Source organism: Salmo salar, chromosome 01 (genome assembly GCF_965601325.2).
Source record: "Salmo salar chromosome 01, fSalSal1, whole genome shotgun sequence".
Lineage (NCBI taxonomy): Eukaryota > Metazoa > Chordata > Actinopteri > Salmoniformes > Salmonidae > Salmo > Salmo salar.
In genome coordinates this window covers 30,120,390-30,141,619 of record NC_138291.1, presented here as the reverse complement: position 1 = coordinate 30,141,619, position 21,230 = coordinate 30,120,390, and the positions used below count along the sequence as shown (strand labels likewise).

The window sequence follows — 21,230 nt, the reverse complement described above, 5'->3', positions numbered from 1 at the left end:
CATGATCTTAAAAATAAATAATTGTCCTCCCTAATCTTAAACGGCACTGACCACCAGGTGCGTGTGTGTGTGACTGAGCGTGCATGCATGTTAAAAAGGTTAGGGGTGTCTTTGAGAGGAGCATAACTAACAGAGGAAAGAGAAGAAAAAAAACTGGAGAGATGGAAATGTAATTAACTAAATAAGAGGTCTATTGTACAGACGAAATGAGAGGTCCTTGATACACACCACAACGTGGGGTTTCATGTGAACTGATGAGATTGTTGCTTCTCTGTGGTCAAGAGAGGGGATATAAATACCCTATATTAGAGGCTTGGAGGAGGGGGAGGGGGGATTTGAGGGGATGACAGTGTGCCTGGTGCTAAGCTGTCTTGGCGACATGATGTTGTAGGGGTAGTTAGGAAATCAATACTGTTACTTATCGGGATATTATTTGACAATATCATTTTTGCGCTAGTCAGCTGTACCTGCACTAAAACCTCTGTATTTTTCCTTCATAGCTTGTAAATAGTATTTTTCCTTCATCTTCTTTGAAAAGTGAGCCAATTTGTTTTCAGCACTTAATTTCCTTGACTGATCAAAACTTGTTTTTTTTTCTTCATGGCTCTCTCTTGTCCCTCTGCAGCAATATGTTTGGAACATCCAATCGCAAAATCAAGTCGCAATACACATACACTGAGTGTACAAAACATTCGGAACACCTTCCTAATGAGTTGCACCGCCTTTAGCCCTCAGAAAATGCCTCATTTCGTCGGGAAATGGACTCTACAAGATGTCGAAAGCGTTCCACAGGGATACTGGCCCATGTTGACGCCAATGCTTCCCACAGTTGTGTCAAGTTGGCTGGAAGTCCTTTGGGTGGGGGTCCATCCTTGATACACATGGGAAACTGTTGAGCATGAAAAACCCAGCAGTGTTGCAGTTCTTGACACACTCAAGCCATCTACTACTATACTCCGTTCAAAGGCAGTTAAATCTTTTGTCTTGGCACACATACACAATCCATGTCTCAGTTGTCTCAAGGCTTAAAAATCCTTCTTTATCCTCCCTGGGCAAGGTGGGACGTTTGCGTCCCACCTAGTCAACAGCCAGTGGAATCACGTGGCGCGAAATAGAAATACCTCAAAAATGCTATAACTTCAATTTCTCAAACATATGACTATTTTACACCATTTTAAAGACAAGACTCTCGTTAATCTAACCACATTGTCCGATTTCAAAAAGGCTTTGCAGCGAAAGCAAAACATTAGATTATGTCAGGAGAGTACCCTGCCAAAAATAATCACACAGCCATTTTCAAAGCAAGCATATGTGTCACAAAAACCAAAACCACAGCTAAATGCAGCACTAACCTTTGATGATCTTCATCAGATGACACTCCTAGGACATTATGTTATACAATACATGCATGTTTTGTTCAATCAAGTTCATATTTATATCAAAAACCAGCTTTTTACATTAGCATGTGATGTTCAGAACTAGCATACCCACCGCAAACTTCCGGTGAATTTACTAAATTACTCATGAATAACGTTCACAAAATACATAACAATTATTTTAAGAATTATAGATACAGAACTCCTTTACGCAATCGCGGTGTCAGATTTTAAAATAGCTTTTCGGCGAAAGCACATTTTGCAATATTCTGAGTACATAGCCCGGCCATCACGGCTAGCTAATTTGACACCCACCAAGTTTGGCCCTCACCAAACTCAGATTTACTATAAGAAAAATTGGATTACCTTTGCTGTTCTTCGTCAGAATGCACTCCCAGGACTTCTACTTCAACAACAAATGTTGTTTTGGTTCCAAATAATCCATAGTTATATTCAAATACCTCCGTTTTGTTCGTGCGTTCAGGTCAGTATCCGAAGGGTGACGTGCGAGCGCATTTCGTGACAATTTTTTAAATAAACATTCCATTACCGTACTTCGAAGCATGTCAAACACTGTTTAAAATAAATTTGTATGCTATTTTTCTCGTAAAATAGCGATAATATTCCAACCGGGCGACGTTGTATTCATTCAAAGGCTGAAAGAAAAAAATTGAGAATTCTCATGAACGCGCATCTCCAGTGTCACTGTTCCCAGCCTGACCACTCACAAACAGAGCTGCTGTACTTCACCCAGAGACTGCAGACACCCCCATTCCACTTTCTGGCGCTTTCTGAGAGCCAATGGAAGCCTTAGAAAATGTCACGTTACAGCAGAGATGCTGTATTTTCAATAGAGATGCCACAGAAGGAGAACACATTGTCAGACAGGGCACTTCCTGTATGGAATCTTCTCAGGTTTTGGCCTGCCATACGAGTTCTGTTATACTCACAGACACCATTCAAACAGTTTTAGAAACTTTAGAGTGTTTTCTATCCAAATCTACTAATTATATGCATATTCTCGTTTTTGGGCAAGAGTAGTAACCAGTTTAAATCGGGTACGTTTTTTTATCCGACCGTGCAAATACTGCCCCTAGCCCCAACAGGTTTTAACCTGTCTCCTCCCCTTCATCTACTCTGATTGAAGTGAATTGAACAGGTGACATCAATAAAGGATCATAGTGTTCAGCTGGATTCACCTGGTCAGTCAGTCATGGAAAGAGCAGGTGTTCCTAATGTTTTGTACACCCAGTGTAGCATCGTGAGACTTGCAATACATATTGTATCAGCACCTAAGTACAGTAACATCGTATCTTGAGGTCCCTGGCAATTCCCAGCCCTCGTACGGGTGTGAGGAAGATCTGGCCAGCTGTGTGAGTGTGTGAGAGAGAGAGAGAGAGAGCCATCTTTTCTACTGTGCCTTTATAAACAGGCAAACATGGAGTTGTTCTCCCCATGATCTTTTAACTGCAACAGCACTTTGAGATTTACATGAAAAGCTTAATCATTTATTTTTATTTTTTATTGTTTAATAACATTGTGTTTTTGTTGTATGACAGACAAAGGTTGTAATGTTCCCACTGTCTCAACAGCCCAGTAGTCCATTGTTTCCTGTCTGTGATGCAGCTAATGACAAGAGGCACTAATCCCTGTGTCTGTATGTATATGATGGAGTGGGTGGGCAACAGCCATGATCAGTGTCTTCTTTACTACCGAATATACACTGCTCAAAAAAAATAAAGGGAACACTTAAACAACACATCCTAGATCTAAATGAAAGAAATAATCTTATTAAATACTTTTTTCTTTACATAGTTGAATGAGCTGACAACAAAATCACACAAAAATAATCAATGGAAATCCAATTTATCAACCCATGGAGGTCTGGATTTGGAGTCACACTCAAAATTAAAGTGGAAAACCACACTACAGGCTGATCCAACTTTGATGTAATGTCCTTAAAACAAGTCAAAATGAGGCTCAGTAGTGTGTGTGGCCTCCACGTGCCTGTATGACCTCCCTACAATGCCTGGGCATGCTCCTGATGAGATGGCGGATGGTCTCCGAGGGATCTCCTCCCAGACCTGGACTAAAGCATCCGCCAACTACTGGACAGTCTGTGGTGCAACGTGGCGTTGGTGGATGGAGCGAGACATGATGTCCCAGATGTGCTCAATTGGATTCAGGTCTGGGGAACGGGCGGGCCAGTCCATAGCATCAATGCCTTCCTCTTGCAGGAACTGCTGACACACTCCAGCCACATGAGGTCTAGCATTGTCTTGCATTAGGAGGAACCCAGGGCCAACCGCACCAGCATATGGTCTCACAAGGGGTCTGAGGATCTCATCTCGGTACCTAATGGCAGTCAGGCTACCTCTGGCGAGCACATGGAGGGCTGTGCGGCCCCCCAAAGAATTGCCACCCCACACCATGACTGACCCAACGCCAAACCGGTCATGCTGGAGGATGTTGCAGGCAGCAGAACGTTCTCCACGGCGTCTCCAGACTCAGTCACGTCTGTCACGCGCTCAGTGTGAACCTGCTTTCATCTGTGAAGAGCACAGGGCGCCAGTGGCGAATTTGCCAATCTTGGTGTTCTCTGGCAAATGCCAAACATCCTGCACGGTGTTGGGCTGTAAGCACAACCCCCACCTGTGGACTTCGGGCCCTCATACCACCCTCATGGAGTCTGTTTCTGACCGTTTGAGCAGACACATGCACATTTGTGGCCTGCTGGAGGTCATTTTGCAGGGCTCTGGCAGTGCTTCTCCTGCTCCTCCTTGCACAAAGGCGGAGGTTGCGGTCCTGCTGCTGGGTTGTTGCCCTCCTACGGCCTCCTCCACGTCTCCTGATATACTGGCCTGTCTCCTGGTAGCGCCTCCATGCTCTGGACACTATGCTGACAGACACAGCAAACCTTCTTGCCACAGCTCGCATTGATGTGCCATCCTGGATGAGCTGCACTACCTGAGCCACTTGTGTGGGTTGTAGACTCCGTCTCATGCTACCACTAGAGTGAAAGCACCGCCAGCATTCAAAAGTGACCAAAACATCAGCCAGGAAGCATAGGAACTGAGAAGTGGTCTGTGGTCCCCACCTGCAGAAACACTCCTTTATTGGGGGTGTCTTGCTAATTGCCTATAATTTCCACCTGTTGTCTATTCCATTTGCACAACAGCATGTGAAATTTATTGTCAATCAGTGTTGCTTCCTAAGTGGACAGTTTGATTTCACAGAAGTGTGATTGACTTGGAGTTACATTGTGTTGTTTAAGTGTTCCCTTTATTTTTTTGAGCAAAATATATAAACATATATATATAATATAAACATATATAAACATATATATATATATATATATATATAAACATATATATACATATATATATATACATATACATATGTATATGTATATATATATACATATGTATATGTATATATATGTATATATACATATATATACACATATACATATAATATATATATATATATGTATATATATATACACATACATACATACATACATACACATATATATATATATATATATATATATATACACACACATACATACATATATATATATATATATATATATATATAAATGTTCCGGAACTCCAATTTGAGCAGCAGCAGCTGAAAAAATGAGCTCCTACAAATATTGAAATTTACATGGTTTTTAGAGTGAAGTACATCAGAAAAAAGCAAAAGAAAACTGCAAGACGGAATAGGAGAAAAAACAAGCAACAAACAAAGAAGATAGGCTTTTGAAAAATAACTATTTTTCATAAAATTGTAGTTATCTTAGCTAGCTGAATTGTTTACCAGTTGCTAAGCAGTTGCTAGGGACTCTTTTGGAAGAAGCTAGCTAGCTAACGAAGAACAACAAAGAATATCTAGTTAACAGAAGAAAAGAAAGAGAAAATCAGGACAGAAGAAAAAGGATATCAAAGTGAAACAGTTCTCTAAAGACACAAGAGACAATAATACAAGAAACAACACTTCTGTAGCTTGTCAACTATGTGTCTGTCTATCCCTGTTCTCTCCTCTCTGCACAGGCCATACAAACGCTTCACACCGCGTGGCCGCTGCCACTCTAACCTGGTGGTCCCAGCGCGCACGACTCACGTGGAGTTCCAGGTCTCCGGCAGCCTCTGGAACTGCCGGTCTGCAGCCAACAAGGCTGAGTTCATCTCAGCCTATGATACCCTCCAGTCCCTAGACTTCCTGGCGCTGACGGAAACATGGATTACCACAGATAACACTGCTACTCCTACTGCTCTCTCTTCGTCTGCCCACGTGTTCTCGCATACCCCTAGAGCATCGAGCCAGCGGGGTGGTGGCACTGGAATCCTCATCTCTCCCAAGTGGACATTCTCTCTTTCTCCCCTGACCCATCTGTCTATCTCCTCATTTGAATTCCATGCTGTCACAGTTACCAGCCCTTTCAAGCTTAACATCCTTATCATTTATCACCCTCCAGGTTCCCTTGGAGAGTTCATCAATGAGCTTGACGCCTTGATAAGTTCCTTTCTTGAGGATGGCTCACCTCTCACAGTTCTGGGTGACTTTAATCTCCCCACGTCTACCTTTGACTCATTCCTCTCTGCCTCCTTCTTTCCACTCCTCTCCTCTTTTGACCTCACCCTCTCACCTTCCCCCCCTACTCACAAGGCAGGCAATACGCTTGACCTCATCTTTACTAGATGCTGTTCTTCCACTAATCTCATTGCAACTCCCCTCCAAATCTCCGACCACTACCTTGTATCCTTTTCTCTCTTGCTCTCATCCAACACTTCTCACTCTGCCCCTACTCGGATGGTATTGCGCCGTCCCAACCTTCGCTCTCTCTCTCCCGCTACTCTCTCCTCTTCCATCTTATCATCTCTTCCCTCTGCTCAAACCTTCTCCAACCTATCTCCTGATTCTGCCTCCTCAACCCTCCTCTCCTCCCTTTCTGCATCCTTTGATTTTCTCTGTCCCCTATCCTCCAGGCCGGCTCGGTCCTCCCCTCCTGCTCCGTGGCTCGACGACTCACTACGAGCTCACAGAACAGGGCTCCGGGCAGCCGAGCGGAAATGGAGGAAAACTCGCCTCCCTGCGGACCTGGCATCCTTTCACTCCCTCCTCTCTACATTCTCCTCTTCTGTCTCTGCTGCTAAAGCCACTTTCTACCACTCTAAATTCCAAGCATCTGCCTCTAACCCTAGGAAGCTCTTTGCTACCTTCTCCTCCCTCCTGAATCCTCCTCCCCCTCCCCCCCCCCCTCCTCCCTCTCTGCGGATGACTTCGTCAACCATTTTGAAAAGAAGGTTGACGATATCCGATCCTCGTTTGCTAAGTCAAACGACACCGCTGGTCCTGCTCACACTGCCCTACCCTGTGCTTTGACCTCTTTCTCCCCTCTCTCTCCAGATGAAATCTCGTGTCTTGTGACGGCCGGCCGGCCGCCCAACAACCTGCCCACTTGACCCTATCCCCTCCTCTCGTCTCCAGACCATTTCCGGAGACCTTCTCCCCTTCCTCACCTCGCTCATCAACTCATCCTTGACCGCTGGCTACGTCCCTTCCGTCTTCAAGAGAGCGAGAGTTGCACCCCTTCTGAAAAAAACCTACACTCGATCCCTCCGATGTCAACAACTACAGACCAGTATCCCTTCTTTTCTCTCCAAAAGTCTTGAACGTGCCGTCCTTGGCCAGCTCTCCTGCTATCGCTCTCAGAATGACCTTCTTGATCCTAATCAGTCAGGTTTCAAGACTGGGCATTCAACTGAGACTGCTCTTCTCTGTGTCACGGAGGCTCTCCGCACTGCTAAAGCTAACTCTCTCTCCTCTGCTCTCATCCTTCTAGACCTATCTGCTGCCTTTGATACTGTGAACCATCAGATCCTCTTCTCCACCCTCTCCGAGTTGGGCATCTCCGGCGCGGCCCACGCTTGGATTGCGTCCTACCTGACAGGTCGCTCCTACCAGGTGGCGTGGCGAGAATCTGTCTCCGCACCATGCGCTCTCACCACTGGTGTCCCCCAGGGCTCTGTTCTAGGCCCTCTCCTATTCTCGCTATACACCAAGTCACTTGGCTCTGTCATATCTTCACATGGTCTCTCCTATCATTGCTATGCAGACGACACACAATTAATCTTCTCCTTTCCCCCTTCTGATAACCAGGCGGCGAATCGCATCTCTGCATGTCTGTCAGACATATCAGTGTGGATGACAGATCACCAGCTCAAGCTAAACCTCGGCAAGACGGAGCTGCTCTTCCTTCCGGGGAAGGACTGCCCGTTCCATGATCTCGCCATCACGGTTGACAACTCCCTTGTGTCCTCCTCCCAGAGTGCTAAGAACCTTGGCGTGATCCTGGACAACACCCTGTCATTCTCCACTAACATCAAGGCGGTGACCCGATCCTGTAGGTTCATGCTCTACAACATTCGCAGAGTACGACCCTGCCTCACACAGGAAGCGGCGCAGGTCCTAATCCAGGCACTTGTCATCTCCCGTCTGGATTACTGCAACTCGCTGTTGGCTGGGCTCCCTGCCTGTGCCATTAAACCCCTACAACTCATCCAGAACGCCGCAGCCCGTCTGGTGTTCAACCTTCCCAAGTTCTCTCACGTCACCCCGCTCCTCCGCTTTCTCCACTGGCTTCCAGTTGAAGCTCGCATCCGCTACAAGACCATGGTGATTGCCTACGGAGCTGTGAAGGGAACGGCACCTCCATACCTTCAGGCTCTGATCAGGCCCTACACCCAAACAAGGGCACTGCGTTCATCCACCACTGGCCTGCTGGCCCCCCTACCTCTGAGGAAGCACAGTTCCCGCTCAGCCCAGTCAAAACTGTTCGCTGCTCTGGCACCCCAATGGTGGAACAAGCTCCCTCACGACGCCAGGACAGCGGAGTCAGTCACCACCTTCCGGAGACACCTGAAACCCCACCTCTTTAAGGAATACCTAGGATAGGATAAAGTAATCCTTCTAACCCCCCCCCCCCCCCCCTTAAAAGATTTAGATGCACTATTGTAAAGTGGTTGTTCCACTGGATATCATAAGGTGAATGCACCAATTTGTAAGTCGCTCTGGATAAGAGCGTCTGCTAAATGACTTAAATGTAATGTAAATATACACACATACATACATACATACATACATACATACATACATATATATATATATATATATATACTCATATCATACTACTACACACACATATATATATACTATATATATATATATATATACACATACATATATATATATACATACAGAGTTGAAGTCGGAAGTTTACACACATACATATATACACATATACATATATATACACATACATATATACACATACATATATACATATATACACATACATACATATACACACATACACACATATATATATACACACACACACATACATACATAGATAATTCAAGGATGTTTTTGACGGAGGGGCAAGTTTCTCAATTATCTCAACCCATCAATCAGCTGTCAGAAAATGGTGAGTGGTTTCTGTTAGTAGCACACCTCACATCCTGATCGCTGCCTAGCGGATGTGAGAAATAACTTCATATTAAAATGAACCTTGCAGGCATGAAGAGAGCAATCCCCCCAGGTTTAAAATCCCATCGCTCATTGGAATGGGAGGTGACGGTAATAAACTGACAACAGCTACGCTCTCGGCTCCATCTGACCTTCTAGGGGGGTCTTTCGGGGTGAACTCCACTCAGAGTGACAGCAGCCAGAGAGAGGGAGAGCAATGGAGAGAGGGCTGCAGTCCTGTGATAAATAAAAGGAGTGATGGGGCCCTGACAGGAACACTCGCTGGCTCTGCAGAGCTGTGTGTATCAATAAAACTGTCTGTCACTGGAGACCTTCCTGGAGCAGGGAGGGAGGACAGAGCAACAGTCCTGAACCTGACATGCCTTTTCCATTTACATTGGCCTAACGTCTGCAGTTGACAAAAACAGAATTTTCACTAAAACAAGCTATCAATATAGGGATTCTGTTCAGAGAGATGTAACCCCCTGGTTACTTTTTGCTCTTTCTTGCATGGACTAATTTAGTTACATTGTTGCATGGGGGACATATTTTGGAGATGGACCTATGCTAGGCAACAGTCTGAGGCATGATAAGGTTAACCCCATAAACTCTGTGAGCTGTCAAGATGGCTAGTTACAGTGCCTTCAGAAAGTATTCACACAGCTTGACATTTTCTGCATTTTGTTGTGTTAACAGGGTGGGATTAAAATGGAATGAATTGTCATTTTTTTGGTCAACAATCTACACTGAACAAAAATATAAAATACAACAATTTCAAAGATTTTACTGAGTTACAGTTTCTAAGGAAATCAGTCAGTCAATTGAAATAAATTCATTAGGCCTTAATCTATGGATATCACATGACTGGGAATACAGATATGCATCTGTTGGTCAGATACATTACATGACCAAAAGTATGTGGACACCTACTCATTGAACATCTCATTTCAAAATCATGGGCGTTAATATGGAGTTGGTCCCCCCTTTGCTGCTATAACAGCCTCCACTCTTCTGGGAAGGCTTTCCACTAGATGTTGGAACATTACTGCAGGGACTTGCTTCCATTCATCCACAAGAGCATTAGTGAGGTCGGGCACTGATGTTGGGCGATTAGGCCTGGCTCGTAGTCGGCGTTCCAATTCATCCCAAAGATGTTTGATGGGGTTGAGGTCAGGGCTCTGTGCAGGCCAGTCAAGTTCTTCCACACCGATCTTGAAAAAACATTTCTGTATGGACCTCGCTTTGTGCACGGGGGCATTGTCATGCTGAAACAGGAAAGGGCCTTCCCCAAACTGTTGCCACAAAGTTGGAAGCACATAATCGTCTAGAATGTCATTGTAGGCTGTAGCGTTAAGATTTCCCTTTAATGGAACTAAGGGGCCTAGCCCGACCCATGAAAAACAGCCCCAGACCATTATTCCTCCACCAAACTTTACAGTTGGCACAATGCATTTGGACAGGTAGCATTTTCCTGGCATCCGCCAAAACCAGATTTGTCTGTCAGACAGCAAGATGGTGAGGCGTGATTCATCACTCCAGAGAACGCGTTTCCACTGCTCTAGAGTCCCATGGCGGCGAGCTTTACACCACTCCAGACGACGCTTGGCATTTCACATGGTGACATTAGGCTTGTGTGCGGCTGCTCGGGCCATGGAAACCCATTTCAGTAAGCTCCCGACGAACAGTTCTTGTGCTGACGTTGCTTCCAGAGGCAGTTTGGAACTCGGTAGTGAGTGTTGCAACCGAGGAAAGATGATTGTTTACGCTCTACGCGCTTCAGCACTCGGCGGTCCCATTCTGTGAGTTTGTGTGGCCTACCACTTTGCAGCGGAGCCCTTGTTCCTAGACGTTTCCACTTCACAATAACAGCACTTACAGTTGACCGGTGCAGCTCTAGCAGGGCAGAAATTTGCCGAACTGACTTTTTGGAAAGGTGGCATCCTATGACGGTGCTGCGTTGAAAGTCAGAGCTCTTCAGTACGGGCCATTCTACTGCCAATGTTTGTCTATGGAGATTGCATGGCTGTATGCTCGATTTTATACACCTGTCAGTAACTGGTGTGGCTGAAATAGCCGAATCCACTAATTTGAAGTGGTGTCCACATACACTACATGGCCACAAGTATCTTGATTACATAAGCATTCAACATGTTAGAATCACTTTTAGCAGCGATTACAGCTGTGAGTCTTTCTGGGTAAGTCTAAGAGCTTTGCACAGCTGGATTGTACAATATTTGCACATCATTATAAAGTTGTTTGTTGATCATTGGTAGACAGCCATTTTCAAGTTGCGCCATAGATTTTCAAGCCAATTTTAGTGAAACCTGTAACTAGGCAACTCAGGAACATTCAATGTCGTCTTGGTAAGCAACTCCAGTGTATATTTGGCCTTGTGTTTTAGGTTTTTGTCCTGCGGAAAGCAGGCAACCAGGATTTCCTCTAGGATTTTTCCTGTGCTTAGCGATTCCGTTTATTTTTATCCCCCCAAAAACCCTAGTCCTCCCTAGTTAATTTCTTTGCCACAATGTTTTAAGTTTTACTTTAGTGTGTTGTTGCAAACAGGATGCATGTTTTGGAATATTTTTATTCTGTACAGCCTTCTTTTTACTCTGTCATTTAGGTTGGTATTGTGGCGTAACTACAATGTTGTTGATCCATCCTTAGTTTTCCCTCCCATCACAGCATTAAACTAACTGTTTTAAAGTCACCATTGGCCTCATGGTGAAATCCCTAAGCAGTTTCCTTCCTCTTTGGCAACTGAGTTAGGAAGGACACCTGTACCTTCGTAGTGACTGGGTGTATTGATACACCATACAAAGTGTAATTAATAAGTTCACCATGCTCAAAGGGATATTCAATCTGCTTTTTTCCGTTTTACCCATCTACCAATAGGCACCCTTCTTTGCGAGGCATTGGAAAACCTCCCTGGTCTTTGAGGTTGAATCTGTGTTTTAAATTCACTGCTCGACTGAGGGACTTTACAGATAATTGTGTGTGGGGTACAGAGATGAGGTAGTCATTAAAAAAAGAATGTTAAAACACTATTATTGCACAGTGAGTGAGTTCATGCAAATGATTGACCTGTGAAGGACATTTTTACTCCTGAACTTATTTAGGCTTGCCATAACAAAGGGGTTGAATACTTATTGACTGAAGACATTTCAGCTTTTCATTTTCTATTAATTAGTAAAAATGTATAAAAATACAATTTCACTTTGACATTGTGGTATTGTGTGTAGGCCATTGACACTAAATATCAATTTAATTCATTTTAAATTCAGGCTGTAACACAACAAAATGTGGAAAAAGTCAAAGGGTGTGAATACTTTCTGAAGGCACTGTAATGGTTTTATTGTTTTGAAAGTTAGTTGGACTCGGTCTGAGTAACCCCAGTAATGAACTGTTAGCCCCGCATCCCTGACCAAGTGAGGACGGCGTAAAATTATTATTTTTGAAGGTTCTACTGGCGTCGGAAGACCTCTGCTTTTGCTCTCCTCCCGCTCGGAGGGTCGACCGTTGGAGATGTGAGAGACTAAGCTCTGAGTGACAGGCCCATTGGATTGTTTGCACTCTTGCGCTTCTCAGTCACGGTGACCTGGATTCCGGACCGCGAGTGTCATTGGATTGGGGACTAATTACTTTGCTATTTCTTTTATTGGTTTGAAGGGGATCCCCTCTGTATAAAATGAACACTTTTTAACCCTGGTGCCAGGTCCTTCCTAAATAAGTGTATATCTGTGATTTATTTGAGTATTGAAATGTGTTAAATAATAACTGTTGGGTTACATATGATTCCAGTTTGCGCTTTCTATTGAGACTGATTTTATTGTGATTACACCGACATGTCTTCATAACTGTATTACTTGTTTTGTATTTATTCTTTTATTCAGTTAAGGTTAGTCATTACTTTATGGTTAGGCCTACACAAACATCTTCCCATGCCGCCTACTTATTATTGCCACACACCTAGATACTAGGTCCAAACTGATAGGAACACAGGTCCCTCAGAAGAGGGGGCTACAGAGATTATAGGGATGGAAAGAGACATGGAGATAGCTTTTGCAGTTGTGCCAATACTCAGTCTACACTAAAGTCTTGATGTTGGCTCACACTCCTGCCCTGCTAACCTTTGATTGATTTCAGTATGCAGAGATGCCGTTATATGAGGATGTCTATCCTCAGTCAGACCCATACCGTCACAGAGCTATGGGCAATATCACATTAAAATAACACTCTTAGCATGAAAGATTGACTTTCAAATTCATGATGCGGCCCATTTATCCACCTTGGCTGACCTGATTTGAAGGATTTAAACCATTGAAGCATATTCTCACTAGCTGATACAGGCAGCCTCCCAGATTACCATTCATCCACACACTGAACAGATCATAAAGGGATCTGGGATGAACTGGACATGTAGCCCCAGGTTGAATGGGAACATCAGCTCTCTGTGAACCATTCATTCATATCCACTCTGAGTTGGAGTGTGACTGGACAGGACAGACAGACAGGACAGACAGACAGGACAGGGATGGTTGGTACAGTAACTTACCTTGTGCCAGCATGCTGAACTCAAGGAAGAGGGCGATGTGGTAGAGCTCCATGGCCTCCTCAGTGCGGGTGCTGGCTCCTCCCCTGCCCCCGGCCACCAGGACCTGCACCTCCCCCAGGCTCCCGGCCGAGGGGCTCCCCCTCAGCACCAGCCCCAGCTCCACCGCATCCGTGTACATGCAGTGAAGGATGACTCGCACGTACTTCCGCGGGATGATGGACTCGTCCAGCACGATGCGTGTGGGTGTCTGCAGCGTGCGCTCAGTCATCTCCTCCCCCGTGCGGATGCGCCGCTGCAGAAGGTTCCGGAAAAAGGGTGAGCGGGCCGAGAGCACGGCCTTGTGGGCCCTCAGGTCCTCGTCTGGGGAACCCAGCCCACCGCAGCCTCCTGTGGCCACGCCCCCTCCAGCCCCCCCACTGCTGTAGGCCTCCACCAGCTCCGCGTCAGAGGAGAAGCTGAGCAGGGCGTCGTAGTAACACATGTAGTCAAACAGCCCTCTCATGTCTGCCTCCAGGGAGTTGGGCGTGCCGAACTCCTCGCTCAGCTGCACCAACACGTCCACGTTCTGCAGCCTGGAGTCCTCCACCCCACCCACCCCAAACTCCCCCGTGTACAGGTAGTGCAGTAGTGCAGAGAACATGGGCACATCGATGCCCGCCGTCTCAATGCCCATAAGGACCTCAGCGCCGTACCCCGGAGAGGAGGACAGTAGGGTCTTGAAGAAGGGGCAGCGGGAAGCCAGCACGGCACGGTGGGCAGGGAAACAGGTGTCCTGGAAGATGAGGTCCACGTCAGTGCAGTACTTGTGCTGGTAAAGGGCAGCCAGGTCACGCTGCAGGCTGGGTGCCTTGGCCCGAGCCAAGCTGGCATGGAAGCTCAGCTCCTTGAGGGAGGCTGTGCCCTCATACTCCTCCACCAGGGCGTTGGCATCACGCACATCCCACCCCGACAGGAGCTCCTTCATCTGGCGGGCATGGTCCGCAGAACGGCTGGACTTACGGCGCTTGATGAACCTCCTCTTGAGGGTGGCCAGGCCCAGGCTCTTCTTCTTCCTGTCATGGGGCTTGTCGTGACCCTGCTCCAGGCTGTACAGCTTGGACTCCCAGCCGTAGCCCTGCTGGGAGTATGACGACGTCCCTGCAACACACACATAACACAGAGTTCAGCTGGTTCAAATGTCGTGGTTATTTCTGAACAGGGAAATAAGTTATGCTAGGATTTTATTCATATGATACATGTTTTCCACAGCTGTTTTTTTAAATGCGGTCAATTCCTCTGGCTTGGTAGCATTAAGAGTTTGCTGTTTCTAGTCTGAAAGCATGACCCTAGGAAACACAATCTGTCTTTTCTCCTAGCCCTGTCATGTGACCTGTTCAGGCTGTCCAGACACACCTCTCTGCTCTAGCTCCCTCACAGCGTGCTTGGCACTCCCTTGATCTAAGGCCTGATGTCTCTCATTTCACAGATAACTCAACTGTCTGTGTTAAGAAAGGAACAGGCCATCATTATCAAAATGCCATCAAAAGTCATCACAAGCATCAATGGGTCTATCTGCTAATAAAGCTGACTTTGATTAAGGCATCGTTGGAATTAGATGGTAACAGGAAGTAAAACATGGACTACAACGTTGTGTGTCAGTTTGGGGGGGGGGGGATAGGAAAGTCCCCCCTTCCTCCTTCCCCTGTAGTCTTTTGCAATGCACTAGTCCACCTATACACTAATGAACTACCCCTAATAGCAGTGATGTTTGGCTGGAGAGGGGACTTGCGTCAGAGGCACCACCGCCAAATAGAAAAGTCTCTCTGCCCTTCCTTCCCTGAGCATCCATCACTGTGACCCACATAGTAGTCATTCTAATACTGTGAATCATCCCGTCTACGCCTGCACAGCTAAGCTTATAACCAACAAACATTACAACCGCCAAGAACATACAGTTATTTTTTGCAATCTACAGGGCTTTCAACCCAATCAAATCTCCCTGAGCATGGACCTGTCTCTAGAACTACAGACAGGAAACGTGTAACAGGAAAATGGTTGTATAAAAGCCTGGGGTTTTTCATTAAGCAGACAACAACAAAAAAATACACACAAAAAAAGAATAAGCAGCCACTCCTAAAAGGCCATCAATAAGGCCCTGCAGTGATATATAATGAATGAGGGATTGATGCTTGGAGTCTAAAATGGGAATTAACAGAGGCAGCAGTGGATGATTGAACAGTTCTCTGCAAGAGCAGCCAGATCAAATAAAAGTTGACTAGAATGCAGCTTGATCACTTCCAGCCCAGCAACGCAGACAGATGACATTCATTTCATAAGTCAAGAAAAAAAATCAATACTTCTGACTGACAGAACTCTTGCAAAAAGATCGTAAGGCTCTCCAGAGGGTAGTGAGGTCTGCACAACGCATCACCGGGGGCAAACTACCTGCCCTCCAGGACACCTACACCACCCGATGTCACAGGAAGGCCAAAAAGATCATCAAGGACAACAACCACCACCGAGCCACTGCCTGTTCACCCCGCTATCATCCAGAAGGCGAGGTCAGTACAGGTGCATCAAAGCTTGGACCGAGAGACTGAAAAACAGCTTCTATCTCAAGGCCATCAGACTGTTAAACAGCCGTCACTAACATTGAGTGGCTGCTGCCAACATACTGACTCAAATCTCTAGCCACTTTAATAATTAAAAATTGGATGTAATAAATGTATCACTAGCCACTTTAAATAATGTTTACATACCCTACATTACTCATCTCATATGTATATACTGTACTCTATACCATCTACTGCATCTTGCCTATGCCGTGCGGCCATCGCTCATCCACATATTTATATGTACATATTCTTATTCATTCCTTTACACTTTCCTTTACACTTGTGTGTAAAAGGTAGTTGTTGTGAAATTGTTAGATTACTTGTTAGATATTACTGCACGGTCGAAACTAGAAGCACAAGCATTTCGCTACACTCGCATTAACATCTGCTAACCATGTGTATGTGACAAATACATTTGATTTGATTTGAAATCTGAGCCTAAAATCAGTTGCTGACTGAAATGTTACACTGGAAGTGAAAAGATCAACTCCAACCTCCTTCCCTCCACAATGACTTGTACATTCCTGTACCATGCATCACATTTTAAGTATATCATTTATCTTCGTTCATATCCTGCCGTGAAGGTCTGTTGAGGTCACTGATAATCGACACTTTGAAGATACTATAATACCCGTAGTGTATGTAAGAACATTGAGAACCTACCTATGAAGGTCTGCTGTATGTGTGTGTTTCCTCCTATACGAGGGGAGCATGAGTGCGAGTAGCTGGATGCATTGGCACCCATTGTCGCTCTTCTTCACTTGTTGTTCTGGGATCTCCCCTCCTGCATGGTCATTCTGCCCAGGCGAAGCACTTCATTCATCAGCCGTCGGCTCCCTCTCTCAGGGCCGGGTCCTCTGGAGCCTCCTTTGACACCCAAGCCCAACCTGCCATGCCTGAGAAGGGGAGATCGAGCAGCGGGGGTTAGCTACGGAGTGATTTGATTGTTTTTGAGTAACTCTGTTACTGAGTAAAGTGCCATGTGAATTAAGGCCTGATGAGACTGTTTATACAACTCAAACAGACCAGTCTTAATGCATAACCATACATCCTGGCCAGGGGTGAAGGAATATCGGTTTCTCCAACTGATCTCAACCTCACGTCGCTAAAAAAATTTAATAATTTTCAGACAGAGGATGGACAGAGTTAGTCTTTGCCCTGAAATTCCTTTTGCAAATCTAATCATTAACTTCCTCTTGTATAACACTGCATATATTTGCTATACATGCAGAGGCTATATGAGGAATAAAAACATCAAAATGTTGATATCATTTAATATCTAGATTCTAAACCATCCAACGCTGCTCAACAGTGGCTTACGGTTAGCACCACTTGAGACTGGTGCACTCTCTCTGCCTGCCCCTCAGGAAATGTTGATTGGCAGGCAATAATAAATGCAATACAGATGTATGGCGATCTTTGTAGGAAACCAGACCCCAGCCCTGTCCAGCCTACCTCTTTTAGACAAAAAGCCCCATACAAACTCCAGCTCAACCCCTCTCTGCAGGCCCAGCCCTAGCCCCAGTTCGCCCCTGCACCCAACCTCCCTCTCTCTCTCGGTTAGCTCCTCCATTGATCCAACCTGGACGTAACCCTACTCTGAACTGCGTTGGTCAGCAGTTTCTTTGGTTTGAGCTCTGAAATAGTAAGTTAACTGTCTGCAAGTCTTTATGCATGTGGGCAAATACAAGTGACAGCTGTTAGTCATGGTGGTCTGCTACGGTCTACTGTCAAAAGATAACACATACATTTATATTTTAGCAGACACTCTTATCCAGATCATTTACATAACTTGAAGCGAAACAATGTTTGATACAAATCTAAAGATTATATGACCATCAACAAACCCATCCCCCTGACCCCAACAAAGAAATGTCCTGACCCTCTGGGAGGCTGGCGGGGAGCTCCAACACGATGGAAGATCTGCTTTATCTCAGATGGATGTCCCCCCCCCCAGCATGCTAATAAATCACTGTGTTTTCCCCCATCGAGTAGCCCTATAACCAGCCTCCCAGAGGCCCACTGTAAAACCACAAGCTCTTACTCAACATTCACACAATGGGAAACCAAACATTCAAACGAATACATTCAAAACTAATAAAACTGTTTCACATATACTAAGTTATGGTTGATCTTTGTTCCATTGGAGGGATTTTTTATTTAAGCTTTATTTAACTAGGCATGTCAGTTAAGAACTAATTCTTATTTACAATGACAGCCTACCCCGGCCAAACCTGGACGACGCTGGGCCAATTGTACACACCCTATGGGAGTCCCAATCAATCACGACCAGTTGTGATACAGCCTGGGATCAAACCAGGGTCTGTAGTGACGCCTCAAGCACTGAGATGCAGTGCCTTAGACCGCTGCACCACTCGAGAGCCCAAATGGTGACATAACTAAAAATAAGCCAGGCTTCAGGGAGAATATGGACTGGATTTGTGTATATCTAGGATAGAGGAAAAAACCCAGATGTGCCGTGTTGTTTACAAAAGGTCCTCTGAGGTGCAGCAGAAAGCAGAGCAACAATGCATCCATCACATCAGCCAAACAACACACTCCCAGCTTTACAGCCAGAGTCCAAAACAATCATCTTCAAGAACCACATTTTCCACTAGGATCCTGGAAGCATATCTTAATGTTTGGAAAACAACAATTTCCTTGAGACCTGGACACTCGGTGTCTCCTCAGCATCCCAAGTCTAACTCCACTCTCTCACTCTGATGTTGAATAGGCAGAGGAAGGATGTCTGGAGGTGGGACACAGATGGGCTGGAGCAGGGTGCTGGGACGGGCCTGAGTTGGGTTTAGGGAGGGGAGTGGCAAGATGAAAGGCAAGGTTAGCTGGGCTATGTGTCACTAATGAGAGGTGACAGGGGAAAGGCCTCACGCCATGGCACTCCCCATGCCCTCTCTTTCACTCTGTAGCTTGCAAACACACACACACACACACCACAGTGGACTTGGTCGCTGCATTTAATCTGCCACTTACACTAAGAAAAAAAGGTTCTGCATAGAACCAAAATGGGTTATTTTGCTTGCTTCATATATGACACCCCTTTGTAGGATTCTTTAATCGAAACCCCAGGGGTTCTTTTTCACTGAACCAAAATGAGTTCCATATAGAACCCTTGGATTCCATATAGGATTCTAAATAGAACCTTAAGGGGTGCCATATGTGAAGCAAGCATAGAACCCTTCTTGGTTCTATCCAGAACCTTTTTTTTCCTAAGAGTGTACAGAGCAGACAGAGTAGCTCAGCCTCCCACAGCACATTACCATACAAAACACCAGGTGGGAATAGGACCAATCTATTATTCAAATGACAGTCAAGTCACTTTATCAATAATTTATATGGATTTCCTTATCAGAGCGCGTAGGAATAGAAAAAAGGAGACAGGCATATCTCTGGGTTCTACTCATATCTTCCTAACATTCCAGCTCTCCCAAAGCCCTCCTGTTCAGCCTTCATCAGATCATCAACAGTGGCTGTCATCCCACACCAGAGTCCAGCTCACACGTGCGCACAGCCATGAATTTGTATAAAGGAGACAGTAACAACAGGGATGATTTGACCTACTAAGTACTCTATAGTCAAAGCAGATGCAAAATGCCCATTTCAAAACTAGACCAAATGGTTACTGTGCAAATCAGTTCTATGATCTAAAAGGCACTGCACATTGACCAATCACCATGTCATTGACACCAAGATAGACAGTGGACGACTGAAACGCCAGCAGCAGAAAGAGACACATTCACTTCATTGTAGCATATTTTATCCTCTTTGAAAAGCGTCAACATCTTAGCAAAATTGATGCTAGGTTATATTCATTTCCCTGGCATCAATAAAGCACCAAGGCCATGAACTGATAGTAAACTATACCAGTTCAATCATTCACAAGGAAATATATTAGCCTTTAGCGCTCCATGCCCCACAGGGAGTTTCTCTTCATTTACTTACAATGAAGATGTAGAAGGCAATAGATTCCTAAAGTATTCTCTATTCATTTGGGTTGCCCTGCCATTTTATCGCTCAAACATCCATCCAATCACCATTATCATAAAACAAAGCCGTCCCAAGATCCCATCAAAAAGGTCAGGATGTGTGACTCCCTGACCTGGAAATTGAGGTTTGGGACATCACAATGCCATTCTAATAATAATGGTCTTTTACCAAGACACGTCAGCCAATTGTTGACCAGGAGAGTGAAGGGGGAATAATAAGTAGGCTCTCTCTGCGTCATTTTCATTGTGTGCTTTACTACTGTGCTAACTAATGAACCGGACTCACACTGTCTGAGACAGCATGTCCCCTCCCCTACATGCCCCTATATCTGGGGCCTTTGCTACTGTATCAGAGAGGTATAATAAGCCTTCTAATGAAGGGCTGGGATAGCTTGGGGGGGGGGGGGTTACTATAGAGCGGGACACAGAGCTTGTTAGTATGATGACCACAGGGCTGGCTGTGAAATTGATGTGTCTCGGCACTTTCTGCTGAGCTCAGACCTGACCAAGACATCTTTGCCCAAACTGACATAATGGATCAATCACCATTCAGTCAGTGACAGGATACACTCTTTCACTCATTTTGTGACCATTTCCAGTACATCTTGACATGTGGCTAGTTTCCTTGTCGTTCTGAAACATTGCCATGAAATGTCTGTTTCACAATGTTGGACAGATTTGGGCCAGAGCTCAGCACAGTCTATTCTAAAGAAAGATGTGAGAGCTGACCTGGATTTTATTATTTTCCCTACTTTTTCCTCAGGTTTATGGTCTTTCGTTAGAGGCTCTGCTGAGTCGACGGGCCTAAATGTTTTTGCAGCATAAACTCACTAATCAGGAACAGAACTCTATACATTTCACTAAAAAAGGACAGACTTACAGGGGCATGTAACAAACTGCTTAGCTCTGCAGTGCTCTGGTCCATCAGGCCAATCAGTTGAGCAGTGCAGCCGTTCATTCTACTGATTACAGCCGATGTTAGGACAGCTACCGTAAACGCCCAGAACAGACTAGAAAACAGAAGCACACGAGTGGTGAGCAGGGTCAGCTGTTTGTTCACCCGCACCCGCCTGCAATTGCTAATAACTCATCCGCAACCACCAACTATATGTGATAAAGTGAAAATCTGAGGCCCACACACAACCCACTAATATAGGAATTGTGCTATAGG

At 45.2% G+C, this 21,230-nt stretch overlaps 1 protein-coding gene across 1 annotated transcript in view; it reads right to left on the bottom strand.

Annotated features, from left to right (window-relative positions):
* The window catches only part of LOC106596965 (BTB/POZ domain-containing protein 7), a 33,395-nt gene that overhangs the window by 9,156 nt on the left and 3,009 nt on the right, over positions 1 to 21,230 (bottom strand). Inside the window, exons 2-3 of the mRNA XM_014188230.3 lie at positions 16,719 to 16,951; positions 13,462 to 14,598 (exon numbers count right to left, since the gene is read on the bottom strand). Coding sequence (XP_014043705.2) covers positions 13,462 to 14,598; positions 16,719 to 16,800 — 1,219 coding nt within the window. The 5' untranslated portion in view covers positions 16,801 to 16,951. The remainder of the gene's footprint in view (positions 1 to 13,461; positions 14,599 to 16,718; positions 16,952 to 21,230) is intronic.